We start from the raw sequence: 21,590 nt of genomic DNA on the forward strand, positions 1-21,590 counted from the left end.
TATATACAAAGTTCAATAAAAATGTACTTTATTTAACACCTTGAAATTGGACCTGTCTCTTTAAGAAAGCCCTGCTCTTTCCATCATCACAACGCCGCTCCTTTATTAACCCTTTAACAACATTTTTACCAGAATTTCACCGAGAAGCCTGACGAGCTCAGAAGATTCGCTGTTCCACCAGGTGTTTTGCTAATTGCTGCTGGCTAGTCTGAAGGAGCTCAGCTAATGAACAGATTAGCTCATAAGATCATCTGTTATTAAAAAAAAAAGATTAAAAAAATTATCAAACATGTAGGTAAGAATCAAAGCAACACTTCAGGTATGTTTTTGATGAGGGAATAACATTATTATAACAACGTAAAGCTACAAAAAAAAGTTGACTTTACATATTAATACCCCTTTAAGGAGGAGATGCAGGATTTTGTGGCTCTCAAATAACTCCATCCATCCGCGAAAGCAGCTAATTTCTGTCGTAAGGGTTCGTGTGCCTTTTCGTGGATAGAGCTGCTTCTATTTCATTTGAGAAATGAAAGAGAACCGAGGCCAAACCCACCAGGAACTCAGCTGAGAAGAGAGAGACGGATGTAGGAACTGACAAGCAAGAAACCTGGTGTGAAGTTGAGCCAGATGTTTCTTTTTCTTCATTGATTCACCATTATCTAAGGACCCCGATCAGCTCAGTGCTAACATATGAGCACAGGGAAGGGCCCGTGTTTTAGGTGAACCTCAGTGTGAACCCAAAGGAAGTACACAGCCCGTACCTCAGGTAGTTTTTTCTTTCTTTCACAATCTCGGTAACAAAAACACAGTCGAGCAAACTGAGACATCTCACAAGCAGTAAGGGGAATATTTTTTTTCCTTCTTTTTGGTTTGTTCATCCCTTTTAAAAATATGATGAAATTGAATCATTATGTGATGTAGACGACGGGCATAGTTAAACATCCCCTGCAGAAGGAGGATTTATCCTGGGGCTGAACCCCGGTGAGCTCGGGACCAATTAAGCCAAAGTAATGAGCTTTTACCAAAGCAAAAACGACATAATCCTGTGTTAACGTGTAGCAGGTAGAATGTGGTCGACGGGGAGGAAAATGGGAAAAAAAAAGAGGAAAAATTAGAAATAAGGTGTACACAGCTATGTGGGCTTTGAAGCCATGTTTGTGTGCAATGAGAAACAGAAGGATGAAATACGTTTTATAAATAGAAACATAGCGAAAGACGTGTCTCACCAACACATAATGTCTTCAAATCACTATATTCAACAAACTACTTTCTACTTCTGACCCGCCTTAAAAGCATCAAGAGTTTGTATTCTCGTCATGTGAGGGACGTAGTATGTGTAAAATTTATTTTACAATTATTTTTCAGAATCATGTTACAAAACACTTTACTTTTGTGGCAGGTAACTCTAGATGTCGCACATTTCTTCTAAGGTCAGGCAGGCTGGCGGATGTTGCGGCGTTGTGTTTACATGTTCAGGTGTTGGTTGACTGTAGAGCATCTTTTATTTTTTTTATTCCATTTTGAAGGAAATGGAGGGAACCACACTTCCTGTAAGCGCCTTTGTTGGTTCACATTTAGCTGTTACGCTAACAGAAATAGACGGTTAGAACTCGACCAATGGGATCTGTGCAACAATCTGAAGACGTTTACATGGTTGGACATTGTGCCGGCGTAGAAATTCTGTAAATAAAAAAACTAAAATGCGCTTAAAGAAATCATTAAGTATATTTTCAAATGTCAAATTGCTCAGCTGGCTAGCAAGCTTGACTTTAGCTTTAGCGCTGACGCTAAGCTAGTCGAATTTAAGTGTTATCAAAATGTTCAGTTAAATTTGTTGCCACAATGAAGTAGCTCAGTTAATTTACGCAATATGCTTTCACAGTCTAATAATCCTGATAAAAATTCTAATAATTTTAATGACCAATATTCCACTGATTAATAGCCTCCAAAATTTATTGATATTGTTTAGCTGAATCTTCATTATTAGGAAAAGTATGAAAGCACCTCGAATAATTTCAGTAGCTCAATGCATCTCAATGTATTTGAATATGATTGAAAGGTTAGTTTATTCTAGTGACTCAGCTCAAAAAGTAAAACGCATAAATACATGTTAAACACAGTTTTTATTTCCGAAATTCTTTCTTCCACTCAACTTTCTGTGAATACGCTACGACTGATCGGTGGCCATGCCTTGGCATACGTGGCGCACAACACGGAGCAGCTGTAGCGGGTACACAAGCATGATTGATTGACCAGCCGGGTGCTTTGTTTTTTCCTCCCTGTCTCAAAACATACTGTCACAACATAGTGACAGTTTTAGCAAATATGTAAAGAAAAAAACCATATTTTTTTAAATAAGAGTTTAAACAAACCATAAAAATGTCCGCAATAAAAAACAAACTGATTAGTTCCCTTATGAGATGTCACAAAAACTGGTTTATTTTGGGGAGAAGCGGAGGAGCTTATATTTTGATTAAGGATTCACAATAAAATACCAAAACAAATATATATATATATATATAAAAGTTTGACGGACGTCATAGAAATATTTGTGGAATACCTTAAAACGATAATCGGTTGCAAGCGGAAATAGAATTATTGCTGTGGTCGATCCTCCCTACACTGATGTTTGCAACATATTGGGGGTTTTTTTTCTATTTACATGTGAATTATTTCACATGCCCTCCGCCCCCTACCGTGCGTGTTCCCCGCTGACCTGCCGGTGAGCGACGCGTCAGTCGGAGCGCGGCTCGCCGCTGGTCGCATGCAGCTTCTGCAGGTGTCAGTGTGACTGTAACGCCAGTAGGAGGGACTTGATGCTCCAACTTCTCTCTTTTTTTTTTTTTTTTTCTTTTTTTTTTTGCATCTCTCCGGCTCTCCAGACAGTCGTCCTGCTCGGGAGAGGAAGAGAGAAAGAGAAAGAGAGAGAGAGCGTGCGCGCGCGAGCGAGCGAGAGAGAGAGAGAGCGCGAGAGGCGACGACGGGCATCGGCAGCGCCGCATTTCGTGGGAACACACAATGCATCTGAGGCTGACCGAGCGACTGGAAACTGTTTTTTACCGCGCTTTCCTATTTTTGATTCGCGTTTCTCTCCTGCGTTTATTTATTCATTAATTTATTTATTTGTGTTGCGTCTTGTCTGTCTTTTTTTTTGTCCTTCTTTTTCTTTTTACCCCCCCATCTCCTCCCTCTTCTTCTTCGTGTTCTTTTTTTCCCTTCTTCCCAACCAGCAGCCTCTGACGCGCAAGGACACTACAGCATCCATCCACGGCAGGAACGCTCACACAGAGCATCCTCTGTACAGGCGCACCAGCCGTTCTTCCTTCCTTCTTTCCTTCCTTTCTCTCTTACCTTCCTTCCTCCCACTCTCCTCCTCTCTCTTCCCCCCCTCCCCCCTCCTCCTCTCCTGTTTCTGTCGGAACCCAGAGGACATCGGGAACCCTTGCTTATACTTAACCCCCCTCTTCCTCTCCACCCACCCACACACCCACTTTTTTCTCTCTCTTCCCCCCTCCGGCTCCCTCTCCTCTCCAACGGAGACATGGATCTATGGTTTCGCTCGGTCCGGATTTGCTGGTGGAGGGTTTTGCTTCTGATGAGTGTTTTCCAGGACTACCTGAGCTCCATGCTGGACTGCCCGCCGACCTGCAGCTGCTCTCAAACAGAGATCTATTGCAATAAGTCCGACAGCGGCAGGTTCTTCCCGCTGCTCGCCCTGCAAGACACCGGCAGCAACGGGACCGGCGTGGATATCGCGGACTTATTCAAAAACATCACCTCCATGTAAGTAGCTGCGGATTATGCTGCGCGTTTCTGAATCATTAAATGACCCCCCGCCCCCCAATCCAAACCCAACCCCCCTCTACTTCCTGTCTGTTGCTTTCCTCGCGCTGATCAGACTTGTTGGCTCCATCTGTCTTTATCGGAAGACTTTTTTCAGTTTAAAGTGGTATTTTAATTTTTTTTATTATTATTATTTGAACGTCTAATTGAGTAAAAAAAAAAAATCTTAAAAAGATGAAAAAGGTCCTGCTTGTGAATCAACATCAAACCGTACCAGGAAGTGTATTTTTTATTTTTATTTTCTGCGTCCATATAAAGTTGCATCTCCGCAGCAGCATCATCAGCAGCATCAGCAGGCCTGCACATCCAAGCGGTGGTGGCGGCGGTGTGGGTGTGGGTGTGTGTGTTGCAGAGAACCTCGCATCACTTCATCTCCCCCCCTCCCCCGTTTTCTGCTCCTCTCCCACATACTAGTGAAAATACAAAAAAAATACAAAAATGCAGAAGGGTCAGCTGCTCCATCTTAGACCTTCATGAAAACTTTATCAGATGATGATGATGATGATGGAGGAGATGAATGCTCACTTGTGGCTTTCCGATTTAGCAGCTCAACACAGAGCATCTATGATGACGGCAGACTATCAAACCGCCCCGCACACCCACAGAAGTAGCTACATTTTTATTCTACATCCTCCCCCTCTCTTCCCTTTTCTCTCTTTTCTCTCTCTCTGGCATCGATCCCTCCTCCCAACATCAAAGCTTTCTTTCTTGAAAAGTCAGAGGAAGAAGTAGGGGGTGAGGAAGGGAATGGGGAGGGGGGAAAAAAAGACATACCCTTAAAAAAAGAAGAAGAAGAAGGAGGAGGAAAAAAGACCCCCGGTGTCGTTGAGGCTGATTTGCATAGAAAGTAAACACCTCCCGTTAACGCAGCGGAATTCCCCGCACGGCTTCCTCCTCCAAAGGACTTTTTCTCTCTCTCTCTCTTTTCCTCACATCAGTGTCTTTGGTGTCCCGTTTACCCTCCCACCATGTTATTATTATTTTATTTTTTCGTATAAATATACAGACGACAACTCACTCTGTGCCATGGTTCACCGCCTCCCCGGACCACTAGAGGGTAGCCTGGTACCCCTTTATATACTGTATATATATACAGTATATATATATATATATATTTTTTTTTCTCTCCTGCCACAACACAAGGAGTCATTGACGTGACTGTTATATCAGGAGGGAATTTGCCATGGTTTTGCCAGAACGAGCGCAGCAATTTCTTTTTTTCCTTCTTTTTTTATATGTTGCACTCGGCTGCATTACGTAAAAAGGTGGAACAGTCAGAGGTAATCACTGTTGGTGATTAGCGTGGCCGCAGGATGACCCACGCATACAGATGAACTCATCGCCAAACCTGCTCCGTTGGCTTATTTGTCCCCTCCTTTCACTCTCGACCACTAACGTCCGGAAAGCGTCTGGTTTTTGGTTGTTAAGATGGACACTCTGTTTAAACACCCTCCAAAAAAACCCCAACAAGCTTTTGGTGTGTATTAAATATTAGCCACGGAAATTATTTCAATTTTATTGAGGCCAAACGGTTGGTACCTCAAAGCAAGAAGCTTGATTTTGCACCTATCTTTCGATTTAGCCTGTTTGATACTCAATTGGAAGAAACAAACAAAACAAAAAAAACGTTTGATATAAATGTTTCTAAGCAGATATGTAACCAGGCGTGGAAAAAAAGTATCCCAGTGTGTGTGATATTTAAACATATTTGGATATTTATCATTTTTAACAACACTAAACAATGTAAGCGCTATAACTACTTTAAATCTTTAGTAAAATCCATGAAAAACGCTATTTCTGGTAAGGCATAAATGAGGACAACCCCAATGTTTATTCCCACTTAAATTGACTGAAATTACACACAGGCCTTTCAGATTAAGTTTACATTCTGAAAACACTGCTGCTAATCATTTTTGGAAGACCTATTTAAACCTCAGACGACTAGCTTGGTGTGCTCTTGACATCATTTTTAGAAAGAAGACCTTATTATGTCTGGTAAGGCATTTAAAGATGTCGTCAAAGAATTTTAGTCATTCCACTCTACAAAAAGAGTCTACTAGTGGAAGACCTTTAGAACAGCTGCCAACTAACTCTGGTTTGGAATCACATTTACCCTGAGAACACGCTGTAAGATGCTTGAAGGAGTCTCCAAAAAGAGAATACCCTACTGCAGTAGTCTCTAAGAAAAACACAAAGACCGGAGTAGAGTTTGGCAGAGAGAGCGTAGACAAACATCCAGGACTTTAGGAATATTGCTGTTTGAATAAATGAGTGTACAGCTGAATTACTTGGACACCAGAACAGACAAAATGTCTGACACAAACCAAATACAGTCAGACAGAAAAAAAGGAGCTACAACAGTGAAGCACGGTGGTGGAAGTGGTTTGGGAATCGTTTGTAGCTTCAGGGCCTGGGGGAAATTACATATTTTTTGCAGAACTGGACTTCGTAGCAGGACAGTGACCCAAAACATATCAGCAAATCCACCAAAAACTGGCTGAGAGTTTGGAAATAGGTCCTGGCTCAAGTCAAAGCCAATATGTTGGTCTTTGCGAGATGTTGTTGGAAGACTTTTAGTGGGCTGGACATGGAAACAGGCCTTTAAATATCTGCAAGGAAGGAGGGATGGGACACACTCTTCACCAGACTGATGGCAGAGATTGTACATGGCTGTTAGAAATATGTCACTGAAGTAATATAAACTAATCCCACACTTTGATTTATTCCACAAGCTAAAGTGTGGAATATTGACAGTCAGCAGGGTGTGCTAGCTTTCCTCCCCACTGTTAAAAAACACATTTTGTCTCTTTATTATCCTTGTTTACTTTATTGATTCAAACAAGATTGCTTTTACTGGTGTTATTTCGCTGGCAATGTGTGTAAGCTATGTCTAAATGTTCAATTTAGCTAGAAATGGGTGTGTTTGCTCTTTCTGTATCACTAGTAGCTCTCACAAATTAAAATACGACGTATTTCCATGCTGGAAAGGTTTCTGTGTTGGAACAAGAGGAAAGTGTTTCATCCAGCTTTAACTGCTTTAAACGCTGCATTACTGCTGAAGTCAGATTGCGAGCCGAGGTTCTTAACTGTGACACAGTCACTGCCAATGACCAACACGTTTTAGCTGGCGATGGATTATAGACCTTCTCGTAAGAATAACAATAATAATGTTACAAAAACATCATTTTTTTAGTAAGAAATATGGATTAAAATCAACCAAAATTCTACGCAAACTTTGAACCAATATTACTATAAAAAAATATACTTACTACAATCAGTTTGTTTTATCAGTGTACTCCTTTCTAGATAAACACAAAGTCACGATCTGATCGCCTTGTTTGCCTTTGAGAAAACCCATTGCGACTGACACAGGACTAATTGTGCATTCCTAGTCTGCCGGCTCGCCCTGCTTTCTCCTTCGTCCTCTGCTGCTCAGTATGGACAGCAGCGTCCGCCCAGCAGCACCACCAGCAGCTCAATGACGGCCCATCAGAGACCACACCACCCAATGTCACACAGCCCAACACATCTGCACTGGTCAAACCAACGGTTGCAGTCTGAGCCGCAAAAACTGGTGGAAGTATTGGAATTTTGGTGGAAGTATTGGAATTTTTGTTGATTTTTAAAACTTGTTTTTTGGTTATATTTTTAACCATGCATTTCAAATAACTTCCAGTACGGAAATAGAAATTTGCTAAATGCTTAACTTGTCATTTAGTAGGTGCAAGTTGGTGGAAAAGTAAATGCTGAAGCCTGGTTTAACGAACCAAAAGCTGCTAAAAACTGGAAAGCTTGTGATCCTCCTCCGTCATCCATATTAATATACAGTATATGTTAACACATATCTTTCTATGTATCCTCTCATTTAGAGGAGCATACTCCCTAAAAAAAACTGCATTTGAAAGCCTTAGTTTTAGCTCCTGACTTAGCATACGCTAAACAAGACCAACTGCTACAGTTTAAAAATATAACTGGTGTAACAGTTTGCAAATATTTGATTTAATTCTGAATCTTGTAACCATTTTGCCATGGAAATATGGAAGATTAGCAGAAAAAAAAAGACTTGATTAAATTCTAACTCATTATAAAAAAAACATTCTGCTGCTTTTAGTAAATGGAGAATTTAATTCAGCCAAATTCTAATAAATGCTTCAAAATCATTACTCAACAAAATTAGTTACATTCTAAAAATAGTTAAGATCATATTTACCATCTTGTTTGTAATCATGCATGAACGAGAAACAAAAATTAAGAATTGGTGTAAGGTAGTAAACATTCTGAAAGTAGTGCATTTTTAAATAAATTATTAACACAATGGCCTGTAGATCTTCTCCATGACAACCTTAACTGAGACTGGTAATTATTAGCAACTAACATCACATTTACAAACGTATAAAAGATTAAAATTAGAGTCATTCTAATGGCTAACGCCTTCGGATATTCCCTTTAAGTAGTTTGTGACTTACTTAGGGTTGAGTTAAGTAGTGCACCGTCACCTGCTGCATCTTTAGTTTCTATCTGAATAAAGCAATTTCATGCTTGATGATAATTTATTGCTGCCCAGATAGCCGCACTGTTAAAAGACGATAACTGGTATCCATAGCAATAAGAAGCAGTCAGAGGCAGGGCCCACATGCACCACAAGTGGTCCTTGATCCTCTCTCTTTTAAGTAGGAAGATGCATACTCTGCCAACAAGAACACCTTTTTCTTCTTCCTCTTCTTTTTCTCCTTTTTGTTAAAAAGGCATGAGCAGATCAAGCTAATTTATGTAGACAGAAAGCTGCAGCAGAGGCGACTAGCAATAAGTGCAGGAAGAAAGTGGGGGGTACTGGCCAGCCAAAGAAAACTGCCAAGTCCAGATAATAGTTTTCCAGTTCTCTCCCATTAGAAATTCATCACAGGAAGCATCGCTGCGTGAAGTGGATAAGATAAGACCTCGCTGCGAAAAAAAAAAAAAAAAAAAACAGCTTTCCGAGAGCAGCTGAGACGTTTTTACTGGTTCGTGAAAATGTGTCCGTGAGCCGAGCGCAGGAATCCGATCTGCGTATTTTAACTCAGAGCAGGATTAGTGGGCTGATTATCCACATCCCTGTGTTTCTTAGTGTACTTTTTAAAAAAATACTGTTGCTTTGAGCTTGTAGGGGTTTAAAATGTAAAGCCAAGCTCTAGCGCCTTCTCTGTTTACTTGCTCTCTCACCCCCTTAAAACATATACAAGCAATTTTGGCACGCTTATTAGTTGTTGTTTTGTTGGCTAGCTAGCCTCTTCCAACATGTTAAAGCAGTTTTCCTATATGGAGGGAATTCATGACAAGACATAGTGGCGTGCAAAAGTGTTCACACCCCTTCATCAACAAAAGTCTACATAATTTATGTGGCAGATCAAAACAAATAAGAGCGTAATTGTGAAGTGAAATAAAAACTGGATTTTCAAGGTGCAGTATTATGTATTTTCTAGGCACATAGTGCCATTTTTTTTAACACAATAAAGTAACTGTTACCTTTGGTAGTCATACAAATGCTATATATTAAATATAACTTAAAAGAAAATTGTCTTTGTAATATAACAAGCTTCTGTCTCTTTAAGAAACTCCTGTTCTTTCTGAAACTCCGCCTTCAGGAAGTCATCACCACATCCCTCCTCTATTGACCCTTTGACAACATTTTTCACCAGCGTTGTTCTGAGAGGTAGCTGGTATAACGAGCTCAGCAGATGTGCAGTTCCACCAGGTGTTTGCTAATTGCTGCTAGCTAGTCTGAAGGAGCTGAGGTGGGGAGTCACGGGGGGAGGGCATGCAACACTCCAGGTATGTTTTCGATGAGGGAATAACAGTTACAAAGTCAGGTTGACTTTAAATAACACCGCCCCTTTAAAGATTTCTTTTCCTAATACAAATCTGAAAAATGTGTAATAAATTTGATTTGGATTCCCTTGACTCAGTACTTTGTAGAAACACTTTTTAGTGCATCTACAGCAGACACCATGCATATTCATAGACTAAAATGTGAACAAAACAGACATTTCTGACCATTTAAAGAGATGTGATTGCAGCATAACAAAATGTGAAAATGTTCAAAGGGTTAGAATACTTTTGCAAAGCAAATGCAAACAGCTGGCCGTGTTACGTCGTTGTTTTTGGAGCCTCCGTTGTGCGTGTCATAGTTAAAACAGATGACAATAGTAAGTTCTCACTTTTAGGGAACAGTAGTGGTGCTCAAACTCAAAGACTCCCCGCGGTGTAATAAAAACTCTGTTTGCTTTAAACCCAGAATATAGACTGGTCCTGCAGCAGACAGGAGGGGGGGGGGGAAATCATCCTTTGCAGGGCAGGGGGGAATCATCCTTTGCACTGGGAGGAAAATCTTATTAATCCCATAATGTTAAGTGTCAATTTGTCTTTCCATTTAGCTGTTAGAGAAGACACTCAGTGTGCTCACTGTAAGCACAGACTTTGGATTACAGTGGTTCACAGTGGAAAAAAAGGAACTATGATCTGAGAACCAGTTAACAGGAATCTTGCCCTGCGATTCCACCAGCAGTCACATGTTCGCAATTTCACGCTCCGTGCCGCCTCGGCCACTGATCTGTACGGTCATTACCGTGTCTTTCATTTGCCCCCCCCTCGTCTCCTGAGGCCCTGGGTTTGATCCTTTTACTCAACAACACATGCATGCTGTCGCTGTTGTTAACGGAATTGTGGCACTCTGTATACCTTTGGCAGACATTTTGACTCGCTGAGGCAGAAAAAAAACACAAGTGTCAGTCACGTGTCTTTTTTTTTTTTTCCTGTAATGACCTGTGGGAAGGCATGATGGTTCTGTTCTCCTCCCCGCTATGACAAGTTGCTCTATCTGCTGTGAAAAGAGTCCAGTGATAAAAATCAATCGGTGACTGATGGTTCAAGATAAAGTGTGAATGCTCCATCTTTCATCTCTTCATATAGCAGACCATCGGCAACTTCGCAACAGAAGATTTATATATATACACTTGCAAAAGTGAAACGGACAAGGAGAAACATAGTGCATGTAGCTGCTGTGGCTTTGAAATGTTGTATAATATGTGTAAAAGACATATATTTTAATATTTTATAAACGATAAATCTTTGGAATCAAGATTTCATGAATAGGAAACACATTGTCTAGCCTGTCTTCTTGGAAGTTGTTCTAGTTCAAGAATGACATTATGGCAAATATATATATATATATATATATATATATATATATACACACACACACACACCAGTGTTTCAGTACTCGAGACCTTGGTCTCAAGACCATTTTTAGATGGTCTCCATCTCGTCTCAGACTCGACTGCATTTGGTCTCGGTCTTGTCTCGGGCGCTGAGGACTCGGGATTTTATTTCAAGACCAGTCAAGACCGCGACTGTGGAAATATCACTAAACTTACAGCATGTTGTCCAGTTCATTTGTTACCATGTTTGTTTTCACTGGATGCAAAACGCACCGACTAAAATCCAAGCAATAACGTGACTTACCAATTACGTGTTTCCGTTACTCTCCCCACCTTTCACTCGCGCGCGGCGCTCTGAGACAGACATGCGCAGTGGGTTTCTTTGAGCGTCAGAAGATGTCTGTCTAATAGTCAGTAATAGAAATGCGCTGCATAAATCAGCTAATTCAGCAGCGCTTTGCTTTCACAGACGGTTTGGATTACGTCTAACCTTTTTGTCACTTAGAAAAGAAGCTCCAAGAAAGGTAAGCTGCTCCGTTGACATGATGCTAGCAAAGCTAGCTGTACAGAGACACGTTAGCATTTGAGATTAAAAAAAAAAAGTCCCTCACTGCGCTGAATTATTGTGCGGAAGTGTTGACTAACGTGTCGCATATATGGGACAACACTGTGTCCAAAAGTCTACAATATAGTGATGAACGATCCGAGTCTCCTGAACTTCTCTTTACTAAGAATAAAGGACTGGAGCCTCACTGAGAGCCGTTCTTTGTGATTGTAATGCTCTGCGTACACTGCAGTGGCTATCGTTATTTTATTTAATTATATACATTGTTATTTATTTAATTAGCAAATAAATAAAACGCAAGAACAAAAGAGCACTCAGAGAATGCGCATTGCTCTTTGATTGTTTTCATTCAAAATGGCAGCTGTAATGTCTGCCATGATGGGAGACATTACAGCTTTGTGCTGCCTGGCTTCATGCAGTGGGAGGGAGGGTGAGAACAGTCATGGTGAGCGCCTTGTGCTTGGTTACTTCTTGGTTGTTGCTCTTTGGTCAGTGTTCGTAGTTGAGCATTGTTTACTGTCAGGGCATTGCCTCAATTGCTATGTTTAATGGTGCAGACAGTGGTGATTTCTGGCATGAATGATAGGGGAAATTGAGCAGGGCATTATCTTTTTAGATAAGCAGAACAAAGAGGTTGTTCTGCTTTTAATATTGGTTAAATTTATTTCAGCTCTAAGTATTTAATATCTAGGTGTTTTAATGGGAATGTGAATCTTTCAGATCAATTTGATTAGCCATTTTGAACATATTTCACATTTTATTGTGTCATGTAGCGCGGGGCACAGGTCTTGGTCTTGACTCGGTCCCGACTTCCCTTGGTCTCGGTCTTGACTTGGTCTCGGACGCTAAAAGTCTTGGTCTTGTCTCGGTCTCAATACACTCTGGTCTTGGTCTTGTCTTGGTCTCGGGTTAGGTGGTCTTGACTACAACACTGATATATACTGTATCCATCAAGTCATAACTTAAGAATGGTCATATTAGTTAAATATGTCCCACCACTACCTACACTCGAACATAGTGCGAGACATTCGGCAGTATTTAGATAAGAACTTGAAAATTTGTGTTTTATGTAGAGATTCACTAATCCAACTTTTTCTGGCCAGTCCTATTTGCCCTTTTTCTTTCAGATATGATCTGCCAATTTCAATTTTGACATGTTTTTTTCTCTTTTTTTTTACTTAAAGCACACTTTTGCTTGCCTGGTCATAGCTGTTCTATGCAATTCCGCCTGATTCTCATCTCCCTTCACTGCTCTGTCTGGGATTTCTCCCATTGAATTAGATTCATCAGGATCCATTTCATGATGGCCAATCAGCAAACAGAAGGAGTTGTAAATGGTGACATTGAGTTTCTGCTGTGTTTTTGAATTATAGTCTGCTTCTATAGGGTCACAGTTTGACGCTAACGATGGAGGAAGTGAACAAAGCCAGTTTAGCAAATACATGTATATTGTGGGTAAATATATGAAGACTCACCTTGAAAAACCAAATGATTAAAACTGAAAGTAAAACTGACAGCATGAGCCATTTTCTGTACACACACCTTCTAAAGTGTGAATATGTTAAAATTGAACACATTACTTTGACAGTTTTGGATTCTTTACAAAATTCAATAATTTCCCTACAAGCCTTTTTCATTAAACCAACATAACATGGTGATATAGCTAAAAATATGACTGCAGTTTAAGAACTAACAGACAAAAGATTTTTGTTTATTTGAATGAATGAGTGAAGATACTTTATTGATCCCAGAAGGAAATTTACAGGGAGTTCTGGTCTCAGGAACCTGGAAAACAGCCTGGACGAGCCCCCACTTTGTTGTGCTGCAGCCTTTTTCCCCTTCCATACAGGTGGAGGTTTTGAGTCCATCAGAGGACAAAAGAACTACAAATTTATCCCAATTTACGCATCAGAGCTTATGTCCCTGACCTTTATGAAATAAAAATAATTTAATCGAAGTAATGTTGTTGGTTGATGCATTTGAAGACTGTGAAAAGCTGTTCTTAGATCTGATAGATTTAATGAACAGGACAAATGTGTTTGTTTTTCAGTATTTGATCAAATCCAGTCATGCCAAATTAATTGACCCTGATCTGAGTGAAAGATGGGGGCTATTCTAATATAATGTGCATAAGTATGCTGTCAGCACACAAAGCACTTTCTTCTATTCTATTGCACCACATGATGTGACTCAATGTTGTGTTTCCCTAAAATGTGACCCTTGAAGAGCGAAATGTCCGCTGCACGCCTTTGAGCCGAGCAGTCTGCTTTTAAAGCTGCCGCTGCTCCAACTTTTTCCGCAGAGATTTATGTGCATTGTAAAAATGCCATCTGCTTATCAACAAACAAAATGAGACTCCCACCCTGTTAAATGGTTTACTGTTTATCTCTGTTGCCAAATGTGGCTCGAAGCTTGTCGTTTGACATCTTTTAAAATCTTCATTCTCCTGTTCATGAACGAGTGTGCCGTCTTGTTTTTAAAGACTTGTTTTGGCTCCTCTTTCATTCGTGTCGCAAGTTTCATTTGCCTTGATTATCCTTCACTTGCAGAACGTGCACAAATTAAATTCTCAAGGTCGTCAAATTTGAGTAGAAAAGATGTCTTCTAGCTGTCTCTGCAGTGCTTGGTTATTTTAGAAGTGATTGAAAGTTGTCTGTTGGTAGAATTGAAGATTTTTAAGGCATATTTCTAACAATATGGGAGCCTCCACACCAGCCCTGCATATGTAAATCGCTTTAATTGAACAGAGTCTACCGTCATCTTCTTATACACACACACATTATAAGTAAACAGATCATAATGATGGTCATCTTTAGTAGCTCTTTGAATCCGTATGAATGGAGTGTTGGTGTGTTATACCGTGAAAACAGTCAGGTTATGTGAACTGCTTTTCGGTCTTATGTTGGCAGTTTTTGTTGTGACCATTTCTAAGGAACAAACTGGTAACGGATATCTGTACCCAACCCACTAAACGAGAGTGACGCAAATGTTTCTCGTTATCAATCAGATTGTCTGAAAAATTGCAACTAAATCAGAAATCCCCCACCGGGGCTTGCAATCTGAACAGCACCTCTGTATTAATCTTCCAGCACCTTCAAGCACACAGTTAATCTGAGACTATCTTGCAGAGGAAATGAACCTGTTCAATGCAGAATTGCTTCCAAGGTCTGCTGAGGTGACTTGCGTGGGCTGAAAGATCCCCCCCCCCCAGGTTCAGACACCGAGCGTTGCCGCATTACGTAAAAAAAAAAAATCCCCACTTTCCCTGCTGGTTATAACTCACGAGCAGCCCACGTCCTTCCACCTGTTTATGACTTCAGATTTTTCTTTTTTTCTTTTTTTTTTTTTAGCAGGAGTCTTGCATAAGGCTTCTCTGCAGAAATTGATTTGTAGAATATGTACCGCAGTTGTAAAAATGTGTAGAGCTTCGGGTCTTGGGTGGCACTTGAACTGTCGGCGAGCAGATTTTACACGCACACCGTCGCGTCCGACAAGGGCACAACACATTTGAGGACACGTAGGCAAAACTGAGGGTTCAAAAAAATATATTTTATTTTAAAACTCTCTTGAACTTTTCTTTTGGTTCAGCTGCTTTGGTTTTCTGTGGAGGAAAAAAGAGAGAGAATTAAGTATCCTCAGTTCCCCGTGTCCCAAAAAAAGAAAGGAAAAAGCAAAAATCCCCAAAGTATTAACAGAAAGTTGGACCTGGTGAGCCGATCAAAACGGTACAGCAGGGGGCCAACCCTATACAGGGCCGTCGAAGCCCCTACTAGTATCGGGCTATGGCAAAATAAAATCTACTGCAAAGAAAAACAGGACAACCGGTCCCACCAGGCCAAAATCACAGCAAAAACGGCAAACAAACAAAGGCTAACAAAAATACCGCGTGGCAGGCTGGAGACGTCAGCTGCGGCCTACAGCTACTAGAGACGTGTGCGCACCGCGTCAGGACGCATCTTCTGTGGTGGTGGTGGAGCGAGCGGAAGGGCGGTAGGGCTGACCCAAACATGTCAAAACCCAGCCTATTTACAGCCGGTCCAACAGCGCCACAAATTAACAAGACCAAGTTAATTACAAACAGGAATTATTCAAATTCCAAAGTATATTAAACAAAAAGTCATTCAACTAAAGTCAGTACAAAAGAATCTAGAAAGAAAAAAATAAACCAAGATAATTATAATGTGCCCAAAGCACATAACACACACACACACATGCACGTGGAACTTGTGCAGCTCAGTCAGGTTTGTGTAGTTTTATGTAATGCATTGCAAACAAAGCATCATATCTAAAATAATCTCTTTTGTCTTTTCTAGAAGGGATTAAAAGTCGCCTCATTTAACAATCCTCAAAGGATATCTGATCATCTGAAAGCATGATTCTTCTTCATTGGGCCGTTAAGAGGAGGAGAAAATTGCCACATTGCATTGCTCAGAGTGAAATTAACCAGCATTCCTACTGGAGATTTCCCATTTCCACTCAATGCAATTAAAAGTGAGCAACAAGCAGAGCTGGTGCTGTCTGTTTTACTTCAAATTAAACATTTTCATCAGCTGGAAAACGGTTCCAATACCTTGAATAAAGGTAGACAAATATTTTAAGAATACACAAAATTTATATTATACTTATTATATAAGAATATTAGCATTGCTGCAGTATATAGCCCCAGTGCTAGCCATATACTTCATTCTGCTTCCAATTAAGTCAAAAGTCCTTTGCAAGTTATGGTTCTTGTAAATCTCCTAGTGCTAGTTGCATATTTATTCACATATAGCAGCTGTACTTTCAGTTCTCAAGTCTTCCACGTTAAGAACAAAATGTTGTGGACTAATAGAATAACAATAGTCACACCAAAAGTGATGATAGTTTTAGTCAAAAAAACATTTTATAGCCATGTCTTTAAACCTGAATTTGAACCTTGTCTTAATTTTGTTTTTGATATTTTGTGTACACGCCATAAGTCGTACGGTCCCTATTTTTTTGTCCTGAACATTTCTTGAATGTTTAATTGATTATTTTTTAGCTTTGTTCATTATTAGTGCAGTTTGCAATTCAACTATGTCTGGAATTTAATAGTTTTGATTGCTCAAATAGTAGATTTGTGTGAGCCACTCAGCACAGGTCTAGTGTTATAATTTCGTCATTGTTGCCACAAATCTCTGGACGACAGCTGAAGTACGGTGAAACTAAGGAACGGTGCAGAACGTGGAGCGCTTTTCGATCTGAAACATGTTTTGCTTTGTGTAATACAGAAATACTTTTGGATAATTTGTTCTTGAATAAACTATTAGCTCTGTCTAGGACAGAGACGGGGTCAAACACTGAAAGAGAGGACCGAGCGCATCGTCTCTAGACGTAAAGCTAAGCTGTTAGCAGCGATGAGTCAGCGCCCGTACAGGAAAAAACAGAAATCCAGACTAGATGTTGCTTCAGTGAAGAGGAAAAAACTGAGAGAAGATTAAGTTAAAAGTTGAAATAACATGAAATAGTGCCACATTGGAGAGTAGTAGGAGAAAGTAGCAGAGTAAAGAAAAGCAGTCGTTATATGTAACCAAGAATTTTTAGCATTTCGTTATTGGAAGTCTACGTTTTGAAGACAAACTTTCAGATCTGATTGTCAGAAAATAGTTGTTAGTTTTTTAAAAAACTTTAAAGACTTTGTACCTCCTACCTACCTGACATATGACTTAGACGTATTTACACACAAACAGACACTTTAACCCTCAGCAGAACATTTCTTCTCCCTCCACATTTGCAGCTATATTTAGTCTCTGGCCTGGCCACCCAGCTTCTGTTCTGTTCCCAGTTCTGCGTCTTTGTTCTCGGCGTCGTGCTGAGAGGTTACGAGGTCTGGGCTTCTGATGCTTACCTCCACCGGATCGCTTGTCATCCATCTTTATTTAGTCTTTTCATCATCCTGATACATCCCTCCGTGGTGTTATTGATTTTTTTTTTCGTTTTTCTTGAGAGAGGTGAGGAGTGTCGTTTTAGATTTTTTTTCCCCAAACTTTCACAGGGTTCTTTTTTATGATGAGTAAGGTTTGAGCATTAGGATCATTTGCAGCACAAGCAAAGCAATCCAAAAGCTCACCTTTGCTTTCCCAGCTGTGCACAGACCGTAGCTCACAACCTAACACCCGACTGACATTTCCTGAGGTTTGCTTTACTGCTGAAGTAGAACAAACATCGCGATCTGTCGCCGCTCTGCTGCTCTTAAGAAGCATGCTTAGGAAATAAACCTGTGACATGCAAATGGGGCTTGTATAAATTACTCATTCATGATGTATTTGTTGTGTACTGTTGGTACCAAGCTACCACTCAATATCAACCCAATCAAAATTAGAAATAAACACAAACTATATCATGTGGTGGGCACAGAACGATGCAAAATAAGGAGCTTCAGTCAGACGAGACCAAAATCTGACTTTGTGGTTCTGCTTTTAAAATGCGGTTTGTGGTGAAAAAACATAAAGTCAGAGCTACAACGCAATAGTTTAAATCAAAGATTATTCATGTGCTAAAGCGGCCCAGTCAAAGTCCAGACCCAAATCCAATATGTTCTCCATCTAATATGGTTGAGGTTTGATGGGTTGTTTTGTTTTGTTTTGTTTTTTTGCAAATGAGGAGAAGCAAAAATGTCTCAGCATTGTGGCAGAGACATCCTATAAACTAAAATGTAGGTTCTTTTTTAAAGAATGACCTTTAGGACACTGAATAAAAAAAAATGCCCATCTTTTATTTACAAAAGAAAAAACTGAAAATGTACCTTTGTGCACCATATTCAAAATTGTTGATTTTACATAATGCTGCCCCTTTAATTGAGGTTTCTGATGCTCAATTGAAGTGGAAGTATATACATTTTTCTAGCTTCATATCATGTTATAATGTTTTTCCCTCACTAAAAACACACCTGGAGTGTTGCCTTGATTCCTTCATGCATGTTCGAGAAATCCTTTAATCTCCCATGGCAAGATTTCAGCTGTGCAAAATGCCTTGGGGGACCTAGCTCCGCCTTGGAATCCTCCCCTGCAATTTCCCCAGTGGGCTCCTTCAGACTAGCCAGCTGCAATTAGCAAACACCTGGTAGAACTGCACATCTGCTGGGCTCATTGTAGGAGCCACTCCTGCTGGTAAAAACGTTGTTAAAGGGTGAACAGAAGAGCCGTGTTGTGATGACTTCCTGAAGCCGGAGTTTCAGAAAGAGGAGTTTTTAAAGACACAGAGACCTAATTTCAAGGCGTTAAATTACAAAGTCACATGTTTGACACATGTATCCTTTTTAGAACAACTGAAGATAACAGTTACTTGATTGTGCTGCACAATGGCACTATGTGGCTGGAAAACACAATACTTCCCCTTCACAGTCATTGAGCTGCACCTGTAATGTGACAAAATGTTTAAAATTTTACCAACACTTTCTGCGTATGAAAACGACAGAGAGACCTTCTTATCAAATACAACTTGCAGCATTGATAATCAGTGGTATCCTATGAGCTTGGTTAGCCCATTCAGTGACAGAAATAGTTTTCGTATGTCTGGCTCCGTAGGTCCGTAGGAGACCTGCTCCGGTCCATCAATAAGTGATGGCTCTGTTTTGAAATCTTATGTCATGAAATGTCGCATCTTTAGGCCCATGCTGTTCTCGCATCATCGTCTCTAATCTTGTTTAACTTCCCCGGACAGAGTTGCGAACACGCTGCCAGTTGGTTCTCACCACTGAGACCCCCCGCCGCCTGCACCACCTCGGGCAATGCACGACGGGCCCCACTGTTATAGGCGTGTCATCAAGTTTGCATGAGCCTGTCTTTGTGAAAAGTAGGTCAGGGCTGCCATGAGAGAATTAGGAGGAGAGAGTGGCGCCTTGGTTCAGATCTTTCTGCATGCAGCGATGCTGCTACGAGTCCCAGCCATGTGACTGACCCAGCTTCTCCCGTCGCCCTCCTCCACCCCCACACACCTCCACCACCACCACCAATACTGCCGCATCTGCAGGCAGCCGAGGCACCATTAGAGAAGCATACTAATGAAGCCCCTTCTCTCCGACTTGACAATCAAAAGATGCATTGATGATCAGGGGGGGGGGGGGGGGGGAAACGCCAGAAAAGCTAAACTCAAGCCTCTGCTGCTTCCGCCAAGACTGGAGGAGACCTTCAGAGTCTTTGCGGCAGCATTCCAGCAGCTTTCTGTTGACATTCAGCTGAGCCTCTGCTCCTGTGCAGCAGCTCAGGAGTCCGTGTTGCTTCAGTGTGCAACAGTTTATCATATCAAAAGTGCCTACGCAGTCTGGAAAAGTACCGGATTGGATAATATCATTTTCCAGGTCTTGGTAGATGCTTAGACAGATGTTTCTTTAGACAAACATGTAACCATGTTTGACAAATGTAGCCGTTTTAAATAGATTCATATTTACTGCTAGTACTTTGGCCTTGATTTGCTGTGTAACAAGTTGATTTTAATGTTTAAGATCACTTTTTTTTCTCTTTCTTTTAAAAATAAAAATCCAAGTGCTTTCATACTCCTTAAAGCTTAAGCGTGTTTTCACACCTGGTATTCCGGTAGATTTGGATCGATTGGGGGAATAAAATTGGAGCAAATGTGGGAACAAATTGCAACATCTGCTCCATTTTCAGCTGCTGTGTTTCACTTCCACACTGTTACAAACCATTTGAAAAACCTGTTCATCCTCTCACCTGTGGGGGCGCTGCACCAAGAATTACCAAAGGAAACGACACAAAAGCCTCTGAAGAAGACACTGAGGTCAACTTTCTTCTTCACAAAATGTGGAACAAAATGGAGCAGGGTCAGATTTTAGCGGTTGTAGGATTTCTATTTTGTCTTTGGTAAAATACAACAAGCCATTTCTCCCACTAGCGCTAGACTCTTGTGCTTGTTTTGGTTGTATTTACCCAGAATGCCATAGGCGGCTCTCTGTGTTTGGAATGGTCTTCAGTCCGCTTGGCGTTCACATATGTATTCGAACCACAACAGAGTTCACTTCGACCGAACGGAAGCCCAGGATTTTAGTTCACTTCTTTTGGTCTATTTGGTTTGATTACACATTCACACCTCTCCAACCAAACCGGATTATTCTAGACAAATAAACTAGAGTTGGATTGGAGCCGACTAAACAGGGCCGGTGTGAATGCACCATAAACCCAATTTTAACTGAACTTGTGTAAGTTTTTCCAATAACAAAGGTCTAATATTGTGGGCTTTTTGTTTGTTTATTTGAATTCCTCAGCACAATTAATTATCTATTTGACTCAAGTCTTATTTTTTTTACAAGTCCCTAAAGCTATAACAAAGAGTTATAGTCTTGACTTCGGGGGGGGGGGGGGGGGGGGGGAGCTGTGAAATTACCCAGTGTCCCACTGGAAGTTTGTTCCAGCTTTTTATTTTGTAATTTGTGTTGCACACAGTTACTATCCCTGCAGTTCAAGGTTAACATTTTGTAGTCACAACCTTAAATATTACTAAAAAGGAAATAATGACAAAGAAATCTCGAGCTTTGAGTCGAGAAAATTTGCAGCAACCCTGAAACCTTGAATTAAAGCAGACATTTTTTTAACTGTCCCTTTAAATTTTTCAATTTATTGCATAGTAACACAAAGATAAAAGACAAGCCCTACTATATTCTTCCTCTTAATCGACTAACATCTATTTTAACACCCTTCTTTCTGATTGATTTTTAACTTTGTTTTTATTCCGTGTGCCCTTCCAATGTATATAAACGTGCGCTCCGAGGATTTGTCACTCCACCGTCTAATCAGGTAAAGTAAGCTTTACTGAAGCTTTATTACAATTAGGCATGCTTAAACATGCATCTGCAGGCTTAGTGAAGCCACACAGAAAGCAGCATTATAGCTAATTCCCTTTGCTACATGATAGTGATGGATGATTCATAGAGCAAGTGTGATGGCGGTAGCTTGGAAACGCTTGTTTCTACTCAAATTCTCTTCCTCCTTCTCTTCCTTACCTCTCTCTCTCTTTCT

At 40.6% G+C, this 21,590-nt stretch overlaps 1 protein-coding gene across 2 annotated transcripts in view; it reads left to right on the forward strand.

The window, feature by feature from the left end:
* The first annotated feature begins 2,942 nt into the window (after positions 1-2,942).
* ntrk3 (neurotrophic receptor tyrosine kinase 3) overlaps positions 2,943-21,590 on the forward strand; it is a 290,241-nt gene continuing 271,593 nt past the window's right edge. The window contains exon 1 of one of the 2 annotated variants that reach the window (XM_005808525.3): positions 2,943-3,783. In XM_005808525.3, the coding sequence (XP_005808582.2) occupies positions 3,542-3,783 (242 nt within the window). In that variant the 5' untranslated portion in view covers positions 2,943-3,541. The remainder of the gene's footprint in view (positions 3,784-21,590) is intronic. The other variant, XM_005808523.2, reaches the window with a different exon arrangement.

This window comes from Xiphophorus maculatus, chromosome 4 (assembly GCF_002775205.1).
Source record: "Xiphophorus maculatus strain JP 163 A chromosome 4, X_maculatus-5.0-male, whole genome shotgun sequence".
Classification (NCBI taxonomy): domain Eukaryota; kingdom Metazoa; phylum Chordata; class Actinopteri; order Cyprinodontiformes; family Poeciliidae; genus Xiphophorus; species Xiphophorus maculatus.